A 17,674-nucleotide genomic window follows, 5' to 3' on the forward strand; every position below is an offset into this window, starting at 1 on the left:
CAACCAAAGCTCCACGTGTTAAGGCGTGTCCCCAGGGTGGTGCCTGCGGGAGGCCATGGAACCTGTGGGAGATGGGCCTTATAGGTCATGGGGCAGTGTCCCCAGAGGGGCCTGGGGGACCCCGACCTGTCTCCCTGTCTGCCTCCTGGCTCACGGTGTGTGCTCCCACCATGGCCTCTACCACCCTCATCAGAGGCCCGACCAGTGTGCAGCCCCACCTTGAATCTGAATCTGCAGCTCATGAGCTCAACAAACCTTTTCTCTATCTAAGTGAATTGCCTCAGGCATTTAGAAGTAGTAAGGTGCAGCTGCCTCAGATCATATAGTCAGATGTTTTAAATTCTCGCTCCGTCACTCTCTAGACAGGGGCTCAGAGCAGGTCACTAAATCCCTCCAGGCCTTCGTACTCACATGAAGTGCTTGAAACACGACAAGAGCTTGGCAAACAGTGGCTCTCACCAAGTAGCAGAGGCAGGACAGGAAGTGGGGTGTGCTGAGCTCTAGAACCAGCCCTGCCCCTGGCAGGAAGTCACGTCTCCCAGAGGAATGCCTCCTTACCTGTCGGGTTCCCTTCTTGTTTATTTAAAATCTTTCCAATCAGGTTGTTTTTAACTCTTTATTATTCTGTGGACTCTTGGGGTGGATTTTCCAAGTCTCTCAGGTGCAATGTCAAGAACAGTCAGAGCGACTGCAGGGAGACCAGCCATTAAGGAAACCCCTTCACAGAGGCACGGAGGCTGCCGGGGTCAGTGTCCCTCCAGGTCTGAAGTAAGCCCAACACATCCCTCCTCATTCGTGTTTGATTAGGAAGTCTCATCAGAAGTTAATCAGTTATCAGACTTTATTAAATGCATCACTCGTATCAAACCTGATTCACAGAGGCACATCCAATTTCTCACAAAGAACGGAAGCGAAGTCAAATACGGCAACTCATTTTACAAACATATTTACACTTAATAGTCATGAAAAGAACTTTAAAAAACAACTGACTCTGTACAAGTGTTATCATCAAGGACTAGCAGGGGGCTGGACTTTTAAGAGCTGCAAGATAAGTTGAAATGAAATAAGTCATCTTTTATTAAAATATAACATCCTCTCTTTTCACCATATACATATATATTTTTTCTCATTTAAATAAATATATATTATGTATTTTTATTTTGGGGGGTGCTGGGGATGGAACCCAGGGTCTCACCCATGCTAAGCACGCGCTCTGCCCCGGGGCCACATCCCCGACCCTGTTATGGACTTGGAGTGGAGATTTACTTGACAACATTCGTGTGGTGCTCTGGGGCCCTGGAGTTCACTGGGTAAAGGAAACAAATTGGAAAGGCTCCGGGCATCCCCGGATCCCTGATGTGGGACCGTCCCTTTGGTTCCGGCCCGTCTCCACTCGGCTGGCTTCACATCAGGATTTCCGAGTCTCTCGAGGAATCATCTGCGAACAACAGTTCATCTGGCGGTGGGCCCCCCAGGGGCAGCGTGCTACAGTGGGCCCAGGGGACCCCATTCCTTACGAGTCTGTCCTCCGGTGAGACACCGTTCTTTCCCGCTGAGTCTGTGGTGGGGGGAGCGGAAGCCAGCTCATCCCAGTCCTCGCTGCCCCCGTTCAGGATGTACCTTTCTTCCTGAGGGTTGTTCTCATGAACTTCCGCCGTGACCACGCTGACGGCAGAGGTGCAGGAGGCGAGGATGGAGGCGGGATCGATGTGCATGTCCAGCTGAGTGAGAGGTGGCCCCTCGGCCACGGCCTCGCAGCCCTCCGGCAGCTGGGTGTTGACGTAGATGACATCTGCTTTGTCCTGTGCCTCCGGCAAACTCTCCAAGAGCTTCTCCAGCTGCAGCCTCAGCACCGAGAAGGTGGGTCGGTCCAGGGGGTCAGCGCTCCAGCAGGAGTACATTATTTCATACCTGAAGCAGCGGAACAGAGAATCATCTCCTGGCACAGCACCCAGACCCCTCGTGCCACTCCCCCACCGTCTGCATCTAACCCTCGCCACATTTCCATCAGCATTCATTCTACTTTTTGTGGAAATTATCGAGATTCTACTTTTGGTGGCCTAATGTTTATTCGACTTTTGTAAATGTTCTATGGGTATCTGACAAGAAAGTGATTATCTCCATGGATAAAGGATAAATGTGGCAATTACATATACCTCGCAAATAAGGGGCACTTAGGGTCCTTTTCTTTATCCAGGTGTTAGCCAACCAGGACTCCTGGACCAAATCTGGCCCACTGTCTGCTTTGTAAATAAAGTTTTATTGGAACACAGCTGTGCACATTTGTTTGCCTGTAGTCTGACTGCTTTTGCTACAAGGACAGAGTGGAGAGGGCACTCTAAAGGGCCCACAAAGCCAAAAACAGTTACTATTTGGCACTTTGCACAAAAAGCTTGCAGACCTTTGTGTGATACCATCAAACTGGGCTGTTGCCAAGAGAGCCCGGTGAGGTGGGGCCCTGGAGTGGCTAGAGCTAAGGTGGGAGTCAGGGAGGCACATGAGGGGCACGTGAGGTGTGTCGGGGGCACCACTCCATCAAATCCTCCCAACAGCCTGGTCACTGTCCCTTTGAAAAAGAGAAGAGTAGACTCAGGGATGTTACAGAAGTGCCACAGCCATGTGGTGGCAGGGGACCAAATTCAGACTGCATAATGCTTATACCGAAGGGGTGTTCATGGTCCTTTCTGCTAAATCCTAAAGGGGACGGCCCTCTCCTGGGTCATTTCTTCATTGCCAGTGCCCAACAGTTACAACGAAGGGACATTTAAAGGAGCCCAGCAAAACAGAAAAATAACAACACAGAATCACCAGGCTGAGAAAAAGCAGGCTCTACCATGGTTTCATTCTGATCCTTTCCTGTTGTGAGAAATTGATATCAACATCAACGGATCAGAAAACGTAACTCGTCGGATGCAGGCGGGGGAGTAGAGGGACAGGAACGTTCTAATATTCACGTTCAACTCCATCCTGTCCATCCCCGCCGACGGGTCCTCCTGCCCGTGGGTCACACAGCTCACTGGCGGAGACGCCTAACAACCTCTTCTCACCTGTCTGCCTTCTGAGCCTTTATCAACACTAGCACGAGCTTCCAGAAGGTGGAGACTCACAAAGCACCGCCCACAGCGGGCCCTGAGCCCAGACGCAGCACAGAGACAACCCCGCGCACTTTCCCGCCCAGTCCCCATCCTCACTTAGGCTCAGCAGTTCCTTTCAGTCTCCCTGTTTTGCCCTCAGTGGATAGTCATTTAGACTTGGCAAACAATTTCTATTTGTGTTTTTGAGGTTTTCATGGTACAAATCAATGTGCACGCCTCTGGTTTTCCACAGAGCCTTTCCTGTTTGCAGCCTGAGATGAGCTTTGAGAAACTTGGTCCTCGGGCACAGAATGTCCTTTTCATTACTACAGCAGGGGCTGCTGCTGTTCATTCACTTTCATTGGTTCCATGTTTTAGGAGAAAGTGTCTAATCTATCGTCTCCCCCCACATGGAAGAACAGTGACATCATTTGAAACTTATGTTCCTTTTCTAGTCAATATTCAAAGAAACGTATAAAAACATAAATATGACTGTACAGACACAGTGAGCATGTGTGCAGTCTCACTGTCCCCATAAAGGGAGATTTCAGAGTGTGGACCAGGTGACGGACAGGGCGACCAGTGCCCGTGAGTAAGAGGAGGCTGGGATGCTCAGTGATCTAGATTTTATGGACGGAAAAAGAAATGTTGGGTCATTGCCACTGGAAGTGGTTGTTTTTGTTCTTCTATTCGCACTTTATAAGAGACGTGGCCACGTTGGTGGCCACATGTAGGTTGGCCAGTGGGTACTGAGTTCCAGCTGTGCAGGGGGAAGAGCGCCCAGGAGGTGGGAGGCCCTGGGTCACCTGCAGCATGAACACACTCCACTCCTGAGACATACGCTGTGTGCTCAAGATGGACCCTGAGATGCATGTTTTGCTACGATTTTGAAAATGCCATCAGACTAATCTGCTAAACGCACGCATTTCTGAATGGACTCGTGTTTGTTCAGGCTCTGAGGATGACGCTGGGCAGCGCTGGGAGCCCGCCTTCCCTTCGCTCAGTCGGGCCCAGTCCTGGCTCTGCGGCTCGGCCCCTGGAGACTCTCGGCCCTTTTCTCTTCTGGGCCTGGACTGTGCCGGTGGAAGTGGAGGGACAGGTGGGTCAGTAGGAGGAGGGCTTCTGGGAGGGCAGGTGATGCACGCTGGGTCCTTGGTACAGACGGGCAGCGGGGACCCTGGGTGCCGGGTGCTGGAGGTCAGCCGTGGGGATGGGCAGGCCTGTGAGGAACTCAGTGACGGTGGCCAGGGAGCCTGGGGGGACCCTGATGGTGAGCCACCCTTTGAGGCAGAGCCAGCACTGCGGGGCGTGCTGGCCTGGGGGCTGGGGCGCCTCAGCCTTGACGCCTCCCAGCTGCCCCGCGGCGGGGACATGCCAAAGGGCAGCTGGGGCCTGCAGAGGAGAGTCTGGCTGAGGTTCCACCAACGGTGGCCGTGCCCAGCCCCTGGGACACCAGCTGCTGAAAGATAGAGACACAGGCTTCCCCAAATTGCCCACAGCCCCGCTCTTCTGCACCTGTATAAACACAAGCTTTCCCAAATTGCCCGCAGCCCCGGTCGTAAAAATGGTAAAGAACGTATAAACACAGACCTCTCCCATCTTATCTGTGAAGGCCAGGGGAGCTGACCCGAGAACAAACCTTGCTAACGATAACCCTCCTCCCGGAGGTCAGAGAGACTCAGAACTTAAGATAACATGCTTTACAATTGTATATGTTAACTAATTAGAAAGAACACTGTATAACTGCTTGCCTTTTGTTATATAAACTCTGCTAACGAGGGCTGGGGGCCTCTCTTAGCGTCACCGGTTAAGGACGCAGAGGACCAAGCTCGAGTTTGCTAATAAATGACTCTTTGCTGCTTGCATTGATCGTGGTCTCTGGTGGTCTTTGTGGGGTCAAGCCTTCGGGCACAACATATGGGGGCTCGTCCGGGATGCCCCAAGCCCACCTAGACACCTGATCATAGAGTCATTCGGCCGGTGAGTAAGGCATTGCCGTGTGTTTTCTGGTTTGGATTGCCTGCAGGTTCTGGTTCTGGGCTGGCATAGTCCTGGTGGACGCGCTATAGGACCCTAGCAGGGTCTCGGGAGACGTCCCCTCGACCCGTCGGGCGACCTTATCGCATCTGGTGACTCTGGCATCTGGGCAGCATTTGTGCTGCATTTGGGCGACTTTGTCGCATTTGAGTAACTCTTTGTCCCATCTGGGCATTGTGTTGCGTCTGGACAACTCTTTGACACAATCGGAAATTGTTTGTTTTTGTTGACAAAGTACCAGCTAGCCAATTTTTGATTTAGCGCGCTACGTGTCTGTCTGTTTGTGTATTGTACTATATGGTCTTTACTCTTGCCTTCTATTAACTTCTTCATTGTGTTAATTCGATCTTAGGCTTAGGGATACTCATTGCAGGGTACTTTACAGTCCTTCTCCTTGTTCCTGAGAGATTTGTTTACTCCAATCCCCCTAGGCAGAGAGCTCAGCAGCTCCATTCCTCAAAAGTAGTAAGAAATAATGTTTTGTGATTTTCTGCATTCAAACCTAACCTGATTTCTCAACCAGGAAAAAAAAAGGGTTAAAAAGCCCTGGGTGATCCTCCCTCCCCCCTGCCTGGCCTTGCTGAAGCCTGCATTGGAATGTAGGCTGCAGCAGTCTCAGCGGGAAAGGGGGGTAACCTGAAGATAAGAAAAAAAGAAAAAAAAGGTGTCTGTTTTAAACTTCTGGGCTGCTACACAGAACTAACTCATTCTCTAGGATTCTTGTTTTGTTTTGTTTTTCTCTAATGCTGTATTTTTGAGCTCATAATTTTGATCCTGCATACCTAGGTTAATGATTTTTTTTCTTTTTGATCAGTTCTATTTTTATTCAACTAGAGTTTTTGAATATCTGTTACGTTGCAATGAAGATTCACCTATAAAGTTACAAGTCCTTTGATTTTGTATTATTTGTATGTTGTGCTAATGTCATATTTTGTCTGTATCAAAACTGAGCGCTCCTAAAATTAAAATTTAAAAATGGATCCAAATACTTTTATTCACGTGATTTAAAAGGGTTCAATTTAAATTGGGTAAACTAATAAAAGTAAAATGTCTTTAGAAATAACTCGCAAGTCTCTAGGTGGTCAAACTAATGGAATGTTGATGTTAAACAATGTCTACAATCAATTATTTCTAGGACTTTTCTTCAACAGGAAAAAGACAGCAAATACTGATCAGGACACTTGTCTAATATCTTGGTTTTTACAGAATAAGTGAATTAGAGTTAACATGTATGGGATTACTCAAATGTGTTTGTTGGTGACATCTGATTAATTTGCAAAGTTAAAATGCTCATTGTTAAATAACATCAAGTACTTTTAACTCCTTAAATTACATGGGGTAACATACTTAAACATTATTGGTGTTTTCATAGGTTGGTAAATTAAAAAGGGTTTAAAATTGCTTTGTGTCATTACTAAAAACAAGGTTATTAAGAGTTATATTCTAACAGATAAAACCTTAACTCGGAGAGTGAGCGTTCCATTTGCTCCCTTACCACTTCCCCCTGCTCCCCCTCCAGTTCTGCAAAGCTCCAAGGAGCTCTTAGATTTGGATTTAGAGTTATCATCTCCCCTTTCACTGTGTTTCAGTTAGGGTTGTTTCAGAATGTGGACAAAAAGGGGTCAACAGATAGGAAAGAGAGAATAAAAGGTTCTGGGTTTGGAAATATATTTAATAAAAAGAAAAAGAAAATGTTTCTGGGTAAGAAAGTGCCTGTGTGATGGAATACATGAGGGTCTAAGTAAGTGCTAAGAAAGTCTGTGTGTAAGTAAAGGGCAAGTTTCAACAAGTCTGTGTGTAACTAAGTTGGTTGTGTGTATGTGAGACAGCTAAAGCTATTTAAGGTTTTTCCTAAGGTGAAATACTAATGTTCTGATATAAGCCAAAGTTTAATCTATATGGTAAAATGACATGGTAAAATAACAAGGATTTCTTAGAAACACTAATTTACTCTTAACTTTGTGTCTATTAAGTTTTATTCTTTAAAACAATTAGTCTTAAAAATTGGGGTTTATACAATTATGGTTAAACAACTGTTAAGAGTATTGTACTATGTTACAGAGTCTAAATTTTTCTTTAAAAACTGAATTTAGTAAGATTAAAGTGTCAAGGTAATTGTGAAATGGTCACTCCTTGTATATTAAATGTATTCATATTTTCCAGGTATACAAGTTTTTAAAGCAGGAAATTTGTCAAGCTGCTATTCTCCAGAATAAACTTGTCTGTACTGGTAATATTAAACTTAAAGAGTACATTTTATTGGGGATTTATTTCTATCATTTAATGTTCTATTATGGGACATATTATCAGTAAGGTATATGTAAAATTGGTTACTTATTTCACTGAGATAAAAATTTAAACGTAAATGTATATCTAAGAGTTAGTGACAGCCTGATTTGTTTAAAGGTTCATATTATAGAAGGTGAAAGCATTTTGCTACACAAAAGACAAGTTAAAAGCTCTCTCAGCCTTTCTTCGATTGATTCCTGTTTTGGATATAATGTTAGACTGTGTTAACTAATGTTCATATGGACTCAGAAATCAATATATGTAAACTTCTTAAAATGACATTTAAGAAAGAGTATAATGCACAATAGCAAAAATGGGACAACAATGACTGAGATTGGGGTCCCTGACTTCATGACTGTAGCATGCCTGGTGCCTGGGAGTGTTCCTGTGTAGGAGCGCAAGATGCCTAACTGCTGTGGCAGTAGCCCCCCTGGGGAGGCTCTGTACAGGAGTCCTATCAGCTCTTACATTGATATCAGGCACACAGTTCTTGGGCAGAAAGAAATTGTTTTGCTAGATAACCAGTGTTCATCAGTTCCCTTCTCTAGTTCCTGCCCACCTTACAGTAACTTTGGACAGTGGACTTCTTTGAGAGCTACACAGAGTTCCTAACATTGTACTTTGCAGTTGTGGGAAAAAGTTATGTAGATGGTCTAGTCTCTGTAACTCTCCTGAAAACAAAGAATAATGCTTACATAGTCTTTAACCTAATAATAAGACATGTATAAATGTTGCTAACATAACTCTTTAGATCTGCATTTCCATCAGAGAACAGAGCTCCATGAGATCTCAGCTTAATCTTCAAAATCTGTGTTTATAAACCTTTATTTTCTAATACTCCTTTGACCCTCACTGAACTTGAAAATTTGGTCATGCTGGTCATGGCAAAAGGGGCAAAAATTAGTTTTAGGATTAGAACATTTTACTTAAGACTTGTGAAGAGCCCTGCCTTACCTGAGATAAGGCTCTGCCTCACCCTGCTACATGTTAGAATGATTCCAAAGTAAGCCAGACTTTAACTCATTTAAAGTTGTGCTCAAAAGTTTGATGTTTGTTGTAAAGATTACTGTGATCTCAAACAGGGTATATAATGTAGAATCAGCCAAAATTCAAGGTAACTATTATACAAGCTAAATATGTTTTTACTCTTGCTAATTTCATTTTCTAAAACTGTTGCCTGTTACTATTTTGCAGAAGTAGCTGCTTCCTGAACATACAACCTAGGTAACTTGTGATAATAGGCCATCACCTTCAAAACAGATAGTATGTGGTAGTATTTTAATAAAAGGGTAAATGACTGTAAAGTTATGGACATTAAAGTTAAAGCCCAGTACTCTTACTTTATGACTGGTGAGACTGGCTTGCTGGATGATTAAGATCAAACTTAGAAATTGAAATTGAATACAGAGGCCAAGAAAAAAAAACAGTATCTTGCCCTCAAAGTCAGCCTGAACCCAGGGAATAAGAGGACTTCTCTAAGGAGCGCTGCAACTCTGGGTCACACAACCTCCTGATCAAGGAGATTGTTGAGACTAGAGGATGAGAATCACTCAGTGCATCTGCTGCAGAGGAGGGTCATGGAAAAAGGGAGACACCCCTAATGCTTTCAAGGAAAGCCACCTCATTGAGAAGACCCTGCCTAACCAATGGCACTAATGGAGCTAAGAAGTTGCTCTTAAGTTCTCTATGAGTGGCCCCTGTGGAAACTCAGCTGACTCTTTAAAAGACAGGAACCAGGTCAATTTGACCAGCTTGGTCTTGGACACCCAGCAAAACAGTTAAAACCAAAATATAGCCATTCTTGGGCATTTAAAAGAAATAATAGTTAAAAGTAACTTAAGATGTACACTTGTGTTAACCCACTAAAATTAAGAGTGGAAGCTACAAAAGAAAGATTCTTAGGCAAATGTGCCTGATAACTATCAAGGGAAACTGCCAGAGTCAGAAGATTTTAGTCAGTTTAAGGCCTACAGTCACAGGTAGGCTTTATCTATGTTTGCTCGTATGATTATCTATCCCTAAGTAACAGAAGTATAGAGATCTCTACTAAACACAGGTTATACCAATAAAGGGATATTTTACAAAAATCAGATGACATTAAGTAGCTTAACTATATTTTCTGGGGACCTCAATGACATTAAGAGTTAAATATTGTGTTTACATTCCTGATAACTTGGACAATGTTAAAGTCCCCAAATAAAGGCCTTGTCCTCTCCAGCCTTTGCTAGGCCTAGTTATGGGAACAATTTCTCAGTTCTTCCACCTCCTGGTGAGAGATTGACTTCTGTCATTTTTATGATACTCAGTGGCATGTTTCAGATGCTGCAACATTTACTTTGTACTAATCTCATTTCAGTACTCATGTCTTTTTGTTCTTCTATCATAGAAGCACCCACCCCCAGATGAGTTTACAGCCTGCTCTTCCCCAACCAGATTTCTACCTTGGACCCCTCAGTTGACCCGATTTCTAAAAAGGGAACTCCAAACTGCTTGCCCCATGCTGCCCAATTCCAGCTCGAAGAAGTCAGATTGGTCATCGCCCATTTTCCCTACAGCAGTGAAGGAGTTCCTAGTATTAGAGGGGTAAATGAAGTCAGAATTAAGGACAGGTAGTTAGTGTAAAAATAGGGAATTGGGTCAATTTGAGGAAATAAAGCCATGAAGCCATCTGCCTTTGGAAGTTGGAGACTGCCCCTGGAAGAATAAAATGTCAAGGATCTCCGGAGCTCATTAATTACCAAATTTACCTGCCTTTAAAGACTGTAAGCAAGGAGGTCTATGTGCAGCTCAGGGAGAAAAATGTTGGTTTTATGCTAATCATTCTGGAGTAGTGAGGGAATCCATGGCAAAAGTCAGAGAAGGACTAACAAACAGAAAGAAAGAATGGGAAGCTAGTCAGAACTGGTTTGAATCCTGGTTCAATTTTTCCCCTTGGTTAACTACTCTGGTATCTGCTGTGGTAGGACCCCTATTATTGTTGCTACTAGCTTTAACTATAGGACCTTGTATGGTCAATAAGTTAATTGCTTTTATTAAGGATAGAATAAATACAGTACAGCTAATGGTGCTAAGGGCCCAATATCAGCCCGTGAAGCCGCAGCAAGGGTTAAAGCAATAGAGACCCAAGATTGGCTCTCTAAATGCTCTTGGAGAGGGGGGAATGAAAGATAGAGACACAGGCTTCCCCAAATTGCCCATAGCCCCACTCTTCCACACCTGTATAAACACAAGCTTTCCCAAATTGCCCGCAGCCCCGGTCGTAAAAATGGTAAAGAACGTATAAACACAGACCTCTCCCATCTTATCTGTGAAGGCCAGGGGAGCTGACCCGAGAACAAACCTTGCTAACGATAACCCTCCTCCCGGAAGTCAGAGAGACTCAGAACTTAAGATAACATGCTTTACAATTGTATATGTTAACTAATTAGAAAGAACACTGTATAACTGCTTGCCTTTTGTTATATAAACTCTGCTAACGAGGGCTGGGGGCCTCTCTTAGCATCACCGGTTAAGGACGCAGAGGACCAAGCTCGAGTTTGCTAATAAATGACTCTTTGCTGCTTGCATTGATCGTGGTCTCTGGTGGTCTTTGTGGGGTCTCGAGCCTTCGGGCACAACACTGCCTGCTCCCACCACCGACCTTTCCTTTGTGTTGACAGCTCGAGCCCTTGGGCCACACGTATCCATGGACACAGCTTGCTCCCTCCGCCAGCTGCCCGCCACACAGGTACACGACCCCACTTAAAGGAAGAACCTGACAGGGTGAGGCTGTGCCCCAGGACCAGGGTGGAGCTGCCGCTCAGATCAAGAGGTGCTGGGCGCCAAGCCCAGCTTCCTAACTACCTGCCCGACACGGGTCAGATCCTGACAACTTGAGGTGACCCTGACGGCAGTGGGGAACGTGGAAAGGTTAGGTCTAGGAGCATTCCGTGACCAGACCACAGATTCACTACCTCTTTATATATGGTGCGGGGATCGAATCCAGGGCCCATGCATGGGAATCTAGAGATGTACCACTGAGCAGCTCCCCAGCCTCAGTTTAATTTTACAGCGGTCACTCTGGTTGCTGGCCAGCAATGTGTCGGGAGCCAGGGGTGAGGAGGAGGGAGAAGGGATGTGTACCACGTGCACTCATCCTCTCATTTCTGCGGGGATGCCATTGTGACGCGGGACAGGAGCGGATGAGCTTAGGCCTTGTCCAGGCCTGGGGTTCTATGGACAGTATCGGTGATGGGCACAGAAGGGGAGGGATCTCTGAAGGACATCTGCAGGCTGACGGGATCCAGCAGGGCTCCAAAGTGTCATGCAGGAGGGAGCGGGACCAGTACCAGTGCCATTCCCCATGGTGCCAATGAGCCTGTGGCAGGTCCTGAGGGCTGTGGTGGGTCACGGCCAGCTCAGCTGGGGAGACGTCCCCAGAAGTCCAAGGAGGCATCTGAGAGCAGCGTCCTGGGAGTGGGGAGCAGGGCCTGCAGGACGTGGGGAGGGGTGGTCCCCTGAAGGGCAGGGCTTGGGAGCAGTGTGATTGACAGCTCTGTGATGGACATCACTGTGTTTTGAGAGTTGACTTAAAAAAACAAGGGGCAACTAACCACCAGAGCGAGTTCATCCTGATGTGCCCAGACGGAGATCCTGGATGAGAGGCTAGGATGCTCCCTTGGCTTTCAAAAGGAAATGCCCCTGAAGGAAGCACCCGCCTGGCTCCCCAGCCACACCACAGTGCTGACCCTGCCACCCAAGGGCGGTGACGTGGCGGTCCCACATCCTGGGGCTGTGTGAGATGTCTCAAAGCCACGGTGTGGCCGCTCAGACCTTGCGAAGCCCCAGGCGAAGCACCGCAAAGGTCAACTGTTTTGGGGAAGCGAAGATGGAAACCCTGGCAAAGCTCCTCAGTCAATGCCGCGCCCCCGACGGGTGCCTGGTTTCCAGAAGCGAACATCTCATGACCGCGAAACGCTGGATCGAATTCATCAGGACTTCGGGGTTTCCTAGGAGACTTCCAGTGTTCCTTTCTGTTCGGGGTTAGACAGCTTTGACCACAGGGAGAACCACCACGCCCGCCGGCAGGGTTGGGGCTCGGATGGAAAGGTTCCTTCCCTTTGCCGGGACAGGCCTGGCAGGCTGCCTGCACACTGGCCTGGGCCTCTCTGCCTCCATCCTGAGCAGCAGGAGCCGAGCTGGGGGCGGCTCCGGAGGCTGCAGGTGCTCTCTGCACCAGCACCCACCATGGTGTCCCACGGCAGAGACAGCACAGGGCCAGGCTGCTGAGATGTTCCTGCTAACTATGGAGAGAACGTCCCTCTCCAAGCCCACGGCTCTCCCTGCCCAGGGCAGGCTCACTGTCATGAAGGTTCAAGTCACCAAGACACAGGTAGCACTACAGGTCTTTATTGGACAGGGCGGCAAGGTGCTTGGGGGGACTGATCTGCAACGATGCCATTAAAACTGGCATTATGTGAGCGCTTCCTCCGTGCGCCTCCCACAGGGTGAACATTCCGTGTGCTTCTTTTTTTCTGGATGGGGGCTGGGCCATCAGGGGTGCCCTGCCCCTGAGTTACATCCCCAGCCCTTTTTATTTATTTTGAGACAGGGTCTTGCTAAGTTGCTGAGGCTGGCCTTGAATTTGCCATCCTCCTGCCTCAGCCTCCCCTTACTGGACCGTTACAACAGCTCTCTGAGGATCATCTAGCTAATGGTTCTTGTGGCTGATACAATGAGGCACAGAGAGGTTAATTCAGTTGTCATGGTCACACACATGGCTAGTTAGGAGGTAGCCCAGCCTGTCCTGGCCCAGGGCCAGGGTTTCTCCCTCAAAGGGCCTCCCCTTGAAGCCAGACAGGGCCTGTTGGGATGGGACAATGCACCGTGGCAGGAGCTGGGAGCACTCGCACAGTGTCTGGGAGCACTCTGAAACACACCTTTCTAGTCCCAGTTTGTACCAATAGCATCGCGATCTCCAGCCTAAGAGACGGCATTGTCAGAACATCCCCAAGCCACTCTGATGACCGGCCCCACCTCAAAGTTGCTGGCTCAGATTTCTAAGTTTACTGACAAAGGACATGAAGGTAATCGGTGCGTCCGGCACGCTGTGGAGAAAGAGAAGGGTATCTGGCCCTGGGAGTCCATCCAGAACCCCACACACTATGAAGGAAGCCTGTTTATTGATGGGATATATTTCTCGGAGGTGCCTTAGGAGTTTGGGGACACATGCTGTTGCCCTGTTTGGACAGTGTCCATCGGTTGAGGCTGAGACCTTCTGGAAGAGTGACCACATCATTGAGGATGCGCATGGACTACTTCCACCCCAGGAATGGCCACTGGCTGGGGAGGCCTGCAGCCGCCATGCCCTGCACGCCCACCTGCTAACAGCAGCCCCCACCGCTGTGTCCCCCGCCCACCCCCCCGCCTTTGCAGTCAGGTGGCCGCCCCTGCGGGATGCCACGGAGACCCCACTCACAGCTCGTCCAGGCAGTCCTCGGGCTGCTTCAGCCGGTGGCCGTGGAGAAGATAGTCATACATCTCGTGGTTCTGGACGCCAGGGTAGGGAGTCATTCCCCGTGTGGCTATTTCCCACATGGTCACGCCAAATGCCCACTGCGAACAAAGCGACGACGAGTCAGGACGCGGAGTCCCCCCACAAAGGCTGAATGGACGTTTTCATCAGGAAAGGTCATTTCCTTAAAGCTCTGAGGATGGAGCACAAGGCCGGCAATTATGCCTGAGGCCCACGGTCTCCTGACCCTGCAAAATCGTGGGCTCAGAGTGACACAGCTCCTTGGCTTTACGAAAGCTGTGCTCGGACTCGACCATGGCAGACTGGCCTCGGCTCCCTTCTCCACCGCTCCGCGCTCTGCCCACCGTGGCTGTGGGCTGGTCTTTCCCCAGCCTTGTGTGCAGGGCATGATCACGCAGCACACTGGTTCCAAAGGGCCCCTGCAGGAGCTCATTCCAGCTAATGTGAATATGAAATGTCTCCGCTGCCGGGAGGAAGTTGCTCTTTATAGCAAAGCAGAGTGGGAATCAGTGAAGGTCCCACGCAAAGCACAGGCCACCAGACTCTACTGTTCTTCCTAAATTAAAGGAGCCGGTAAGAAATAGAGGGGAGGTCCCAGGGCGCTCCCAGTCCTGCTTATCAAGGGGAAAACGCCCGCGACGTGTCCTCGCCTCTGCATGGGGCACGTCAAAGCCGCAACGCGTTCTCGCCTCTGCACAGGCCACATCAAAGCCATGACGTGTCCTCACCTCTGCACAGGCCATGTCAAAGCCGCGCACCTACCACGTCACTTTTGCTTGTGTAGACTCGGTCAGCCAGGCTCTCCATGGCGATCCACTTCACGGGCATCTTGGCGATGCGGCCTTGGCGGTAGTAATCACCACTGTAAATCTTCTTGGAGAGGCCAAAGTCGGCCACACAGACCGTCATGTCATCTCGCAACCTGCAGAGAGCAAGGCCGGGCCTCAGCAGCCTGGGAAGCAGGGCCTTCCACCCAGCTCAACATCACAGGCTGTGGAAATCACCCGTAAGTGACCAAAGAAGACACGGTGCCCCATGAGCCTGCTTGGGCCAAAGCAGAGCAGGAGAGGGGACCAGAAACCTCACCATCTGACGTCACTCTGGCCTGTGTGGAGACAGGCCCAGCAAGGACACCTGTGCCCAGTGGCTGGAGACGCTGGAGGGGATAGGGCTCACAGCCCGGGCCCTGTGGTGGACTAGCTGTCCTGCCTGGTGTCCCCAAGCAGTGCTGGCCTGCGAGCTAAGCCAGCATGGGAGTTGGGGAAGTAAACCTAGTAAGAGATGCTGGACTGTTTGCTTGTTTTGGGTACTCTAAACCCAGGGGCGCTTAACCACAGAGCCACATCCCCGGTCCTTTTTATTTTTTATTTTGAGGCAGGGCCTTGCTAAGTTGCTGAGGCTGGCCTTGAACTTGCGATTCTCCTGCCTCAGCCTCCCCAGTCACTGGGACGACAGGCGTGTGCCACTGCACCTGGCTCCAGATGCCAGTCTTCTTGCTGAGAGACTCAGGGAGGTGCTTGAGGAATTAGCTGAGAAATTAAAGGGAAATGATTGCATTTATTGCCCAAGCTATTAAAACAGGTCCTAGGAAAAAAGGAGGAGGAGGAGGAGGCGGCAGAGGGAAAGCGGGAATGTGGGGAGCTGGGGGACGGGAGGAGGTGACTCGCTTGTCCCTGTTTGCCTGACATTGATTTATTTATTTATTTATTTTTTTGCGGTGCTGGGGATTGAACCCGGGGCCTTGTGCTTACAAGGCAAGCACTCTACCAACTGAGCCATATCCCCAACCCCCCTGCCTGACATTGACTTTAAGACGGGACGTCCCGCGTCCTGGAACAACTCCCAGTCCAGGGCCAACGAGACAGCGGGGCACTCTAGCTGGTAGGAACATGAAGGACGTATTAAGAGAAAAACGAATTTCCACCATTCTCCCTTTATGGTAGGTAAGTGTTTAAACCAGATTTATGGACGACCTGTCATAACTGCATCCTACTGTCACGTAGAGCTGCTTAGAACAAAGAAAGTATTTGAATAAAAGACGGTGACGAAACCAGCAGCGATCGTGGTCTGTGACCATCTCTTGCAGAGGACGTCTGTCAGGCTGAAGCAAAGGGGTGACCCAAGGCCACGTTCCCGCACAGAGCACCGCGTCCACTGTGAAGGCAAAGCTCCCGGGCTCGCGGTGCGGACTTCCCCAGGACGCAGCGGGGGCCGGGGATCCGACCTCCGTGACCCCTCACGTCATCACGCCTCCTAAGTCATTATGTGTCATCCTCGCAGTGTCACCTAAGTCAGGTGACTCACACTGGGCTCGGGTCCAAAGCTAGCTGATGACTGTTCAAGGGACTGGCCAGGTGACGGGGTGGAACGAACAGTGAACACAGGAGAAAGCCCTGGGGGCCAAGCAGACCTGGGAGCAGACGGTGAGACCCCCGGGCAAAACCCTGCCACAATGGGGGCCATTGAGATCCCACCCAGAGCAGGCCACTCCGTCCCTCCCAATCTCGCTCCTCCTGGGCAGCGGTAGGCCACTCCCCCCACCCACAAGACCAAAGGTCAGAAGTCCAGGGCCCTCGGGGACGACCCAGGACACTCACATGCAGTTTCGAGCAGCTAAATCCCGATGGAGAAAATTCTTGTTGCTCAGGTACTCCATCCCCAGGGCGATGTCCACCATGAACTTCAACAGGGTCTGCAGAGGAATGTGCTGCGGGCAGAGAAGACTGTCCTTTAGGAGGAAAACGGGGCACCCCAAAACCTTTTGGCAAATACCACATTCTCTTCTCCCTGGATTTAGAGCTGTTTCTTTTCACAAGTTCTGAGGCCAGAGGCCACTCTCGGTATCCTAAGAGGTCAGGCAGATGACAGGAGGCAGGGTCTGGCCCCGGGGAGGACAGGTCTGTGTGTTGGTGGCCAGTCTAACGTTCTGGAGGCAAGAAGCCTCTCAGAGGGGGCTGTTTCCAACTGTGTGCCCCAGCCCTTCCACCACCATTTGGCGTTGCGGGGCTTTGAGGGACACTTCTCTTCCTTTAGACAGCAGTGAGGTTGGTTGTCCCCGCTTGTCACGGACCAAAGTTCAAATACACACGCAGGAATTTTCACTTTGCTTCCCTAGTCCTGTTTTATAAAAATCAGACTAGACTGCGGCATCAGGAAACCTGCCCCAGCAGCACTGGTTACAAGCATGGCGACCAACGAAGACATCCGTGCACTAATCAAATGGTCTCATGTGGTCACTGCCCTCAAGGAAGGGCGGCCCACACTTCCCGGATCTGCGAATGCTCCGTGCGGTATGCCCTCCCCAGGGCGGGGGATGTGTCACGGCTGGCTCTCCTCGGAAGGAGGATTTTCCACAGTGACACTCACGAAGGCTCTGCGCTTGCAATGACTCCCCACTCCCAACCAAGCCGCATGTCAATTACACACTGCACACAAAACCTGCATTATCCCTGCCCTCAAGTAACGCAGTTATTAAAAAGTGCACACGAGTCAGGCATGAAAGCTTTAGGCCTCTGCTCTGTATATTTGGGGCATTTGGTTTTCTGGATGCTAATTTCAGAAACAGACTTGGCTCCTAAGAAATATCAAATTCTGCTGTGATTCATGATGGGGTAACAAGTATTAATTTGTACCAATAATAATGATGCTATTTGTGGAGACTGTGACTAAAGTCATTCAGAGAATGCTTGTGCAGCACAATTAATAACTGAGTTCAGTAAGACTGCAGGACCCGAGATATACAAAAATCAACTGTATTTTT

At 49.0% G+C, this 17,674-nt stretch overlaps 1 protein-coding gene across 1 annotated transcript in view; it reads right to left on the minus strand.

The window, feature by feature from the left end:
* Nucleotides 1–832: 832 nt before the first annotated feature.
* Mertk (MER proto-oncogene, tyrosine kinase) overlaps nt 833–17,674 on the minus strand; it is a 108,734-nt gene continuing 91,892 nt past the window's right edge. Inside the window, exons 16-19 of the mRNA XM_047523035.1 lie at nt 16,512–16,621; nt 14,677–14,836; nt 13,858–13,994; nt 833–1,911 (exon numbers count right to left, since the gene is read on the minus strand). Of these exons, the coding sequence (XP_047378991.1) occupies nt 1,404–1,911; nt 13,858–13,994; nt 14,677–14,836; nt 16,512–16,621 (915 nt within the window). The 3' untranslated portion in view covers nt 833–1,403. The remainder of the gene's footprint in view (nt 1,912–13,857; nt 13,995–14,676; nt 14,837–16,511; nt 16,622–17,674) is intronic.

The sequence above is a fragment of the Sciurus carolinensis genome, chromosome 13 (genome assembly GCF_902686445.1).
Source record: "Sciurus carolinensis chromosome 13, mSciCar1.2, whole genome shotgun sequence".
Taxonomy (NCBI): domain Eukaryota; kingdom Metazoa; phylum Chordata; class Mammalia; order Rodentia; family Sciuridae; genus Sciurus; species Sciurus carolinensis.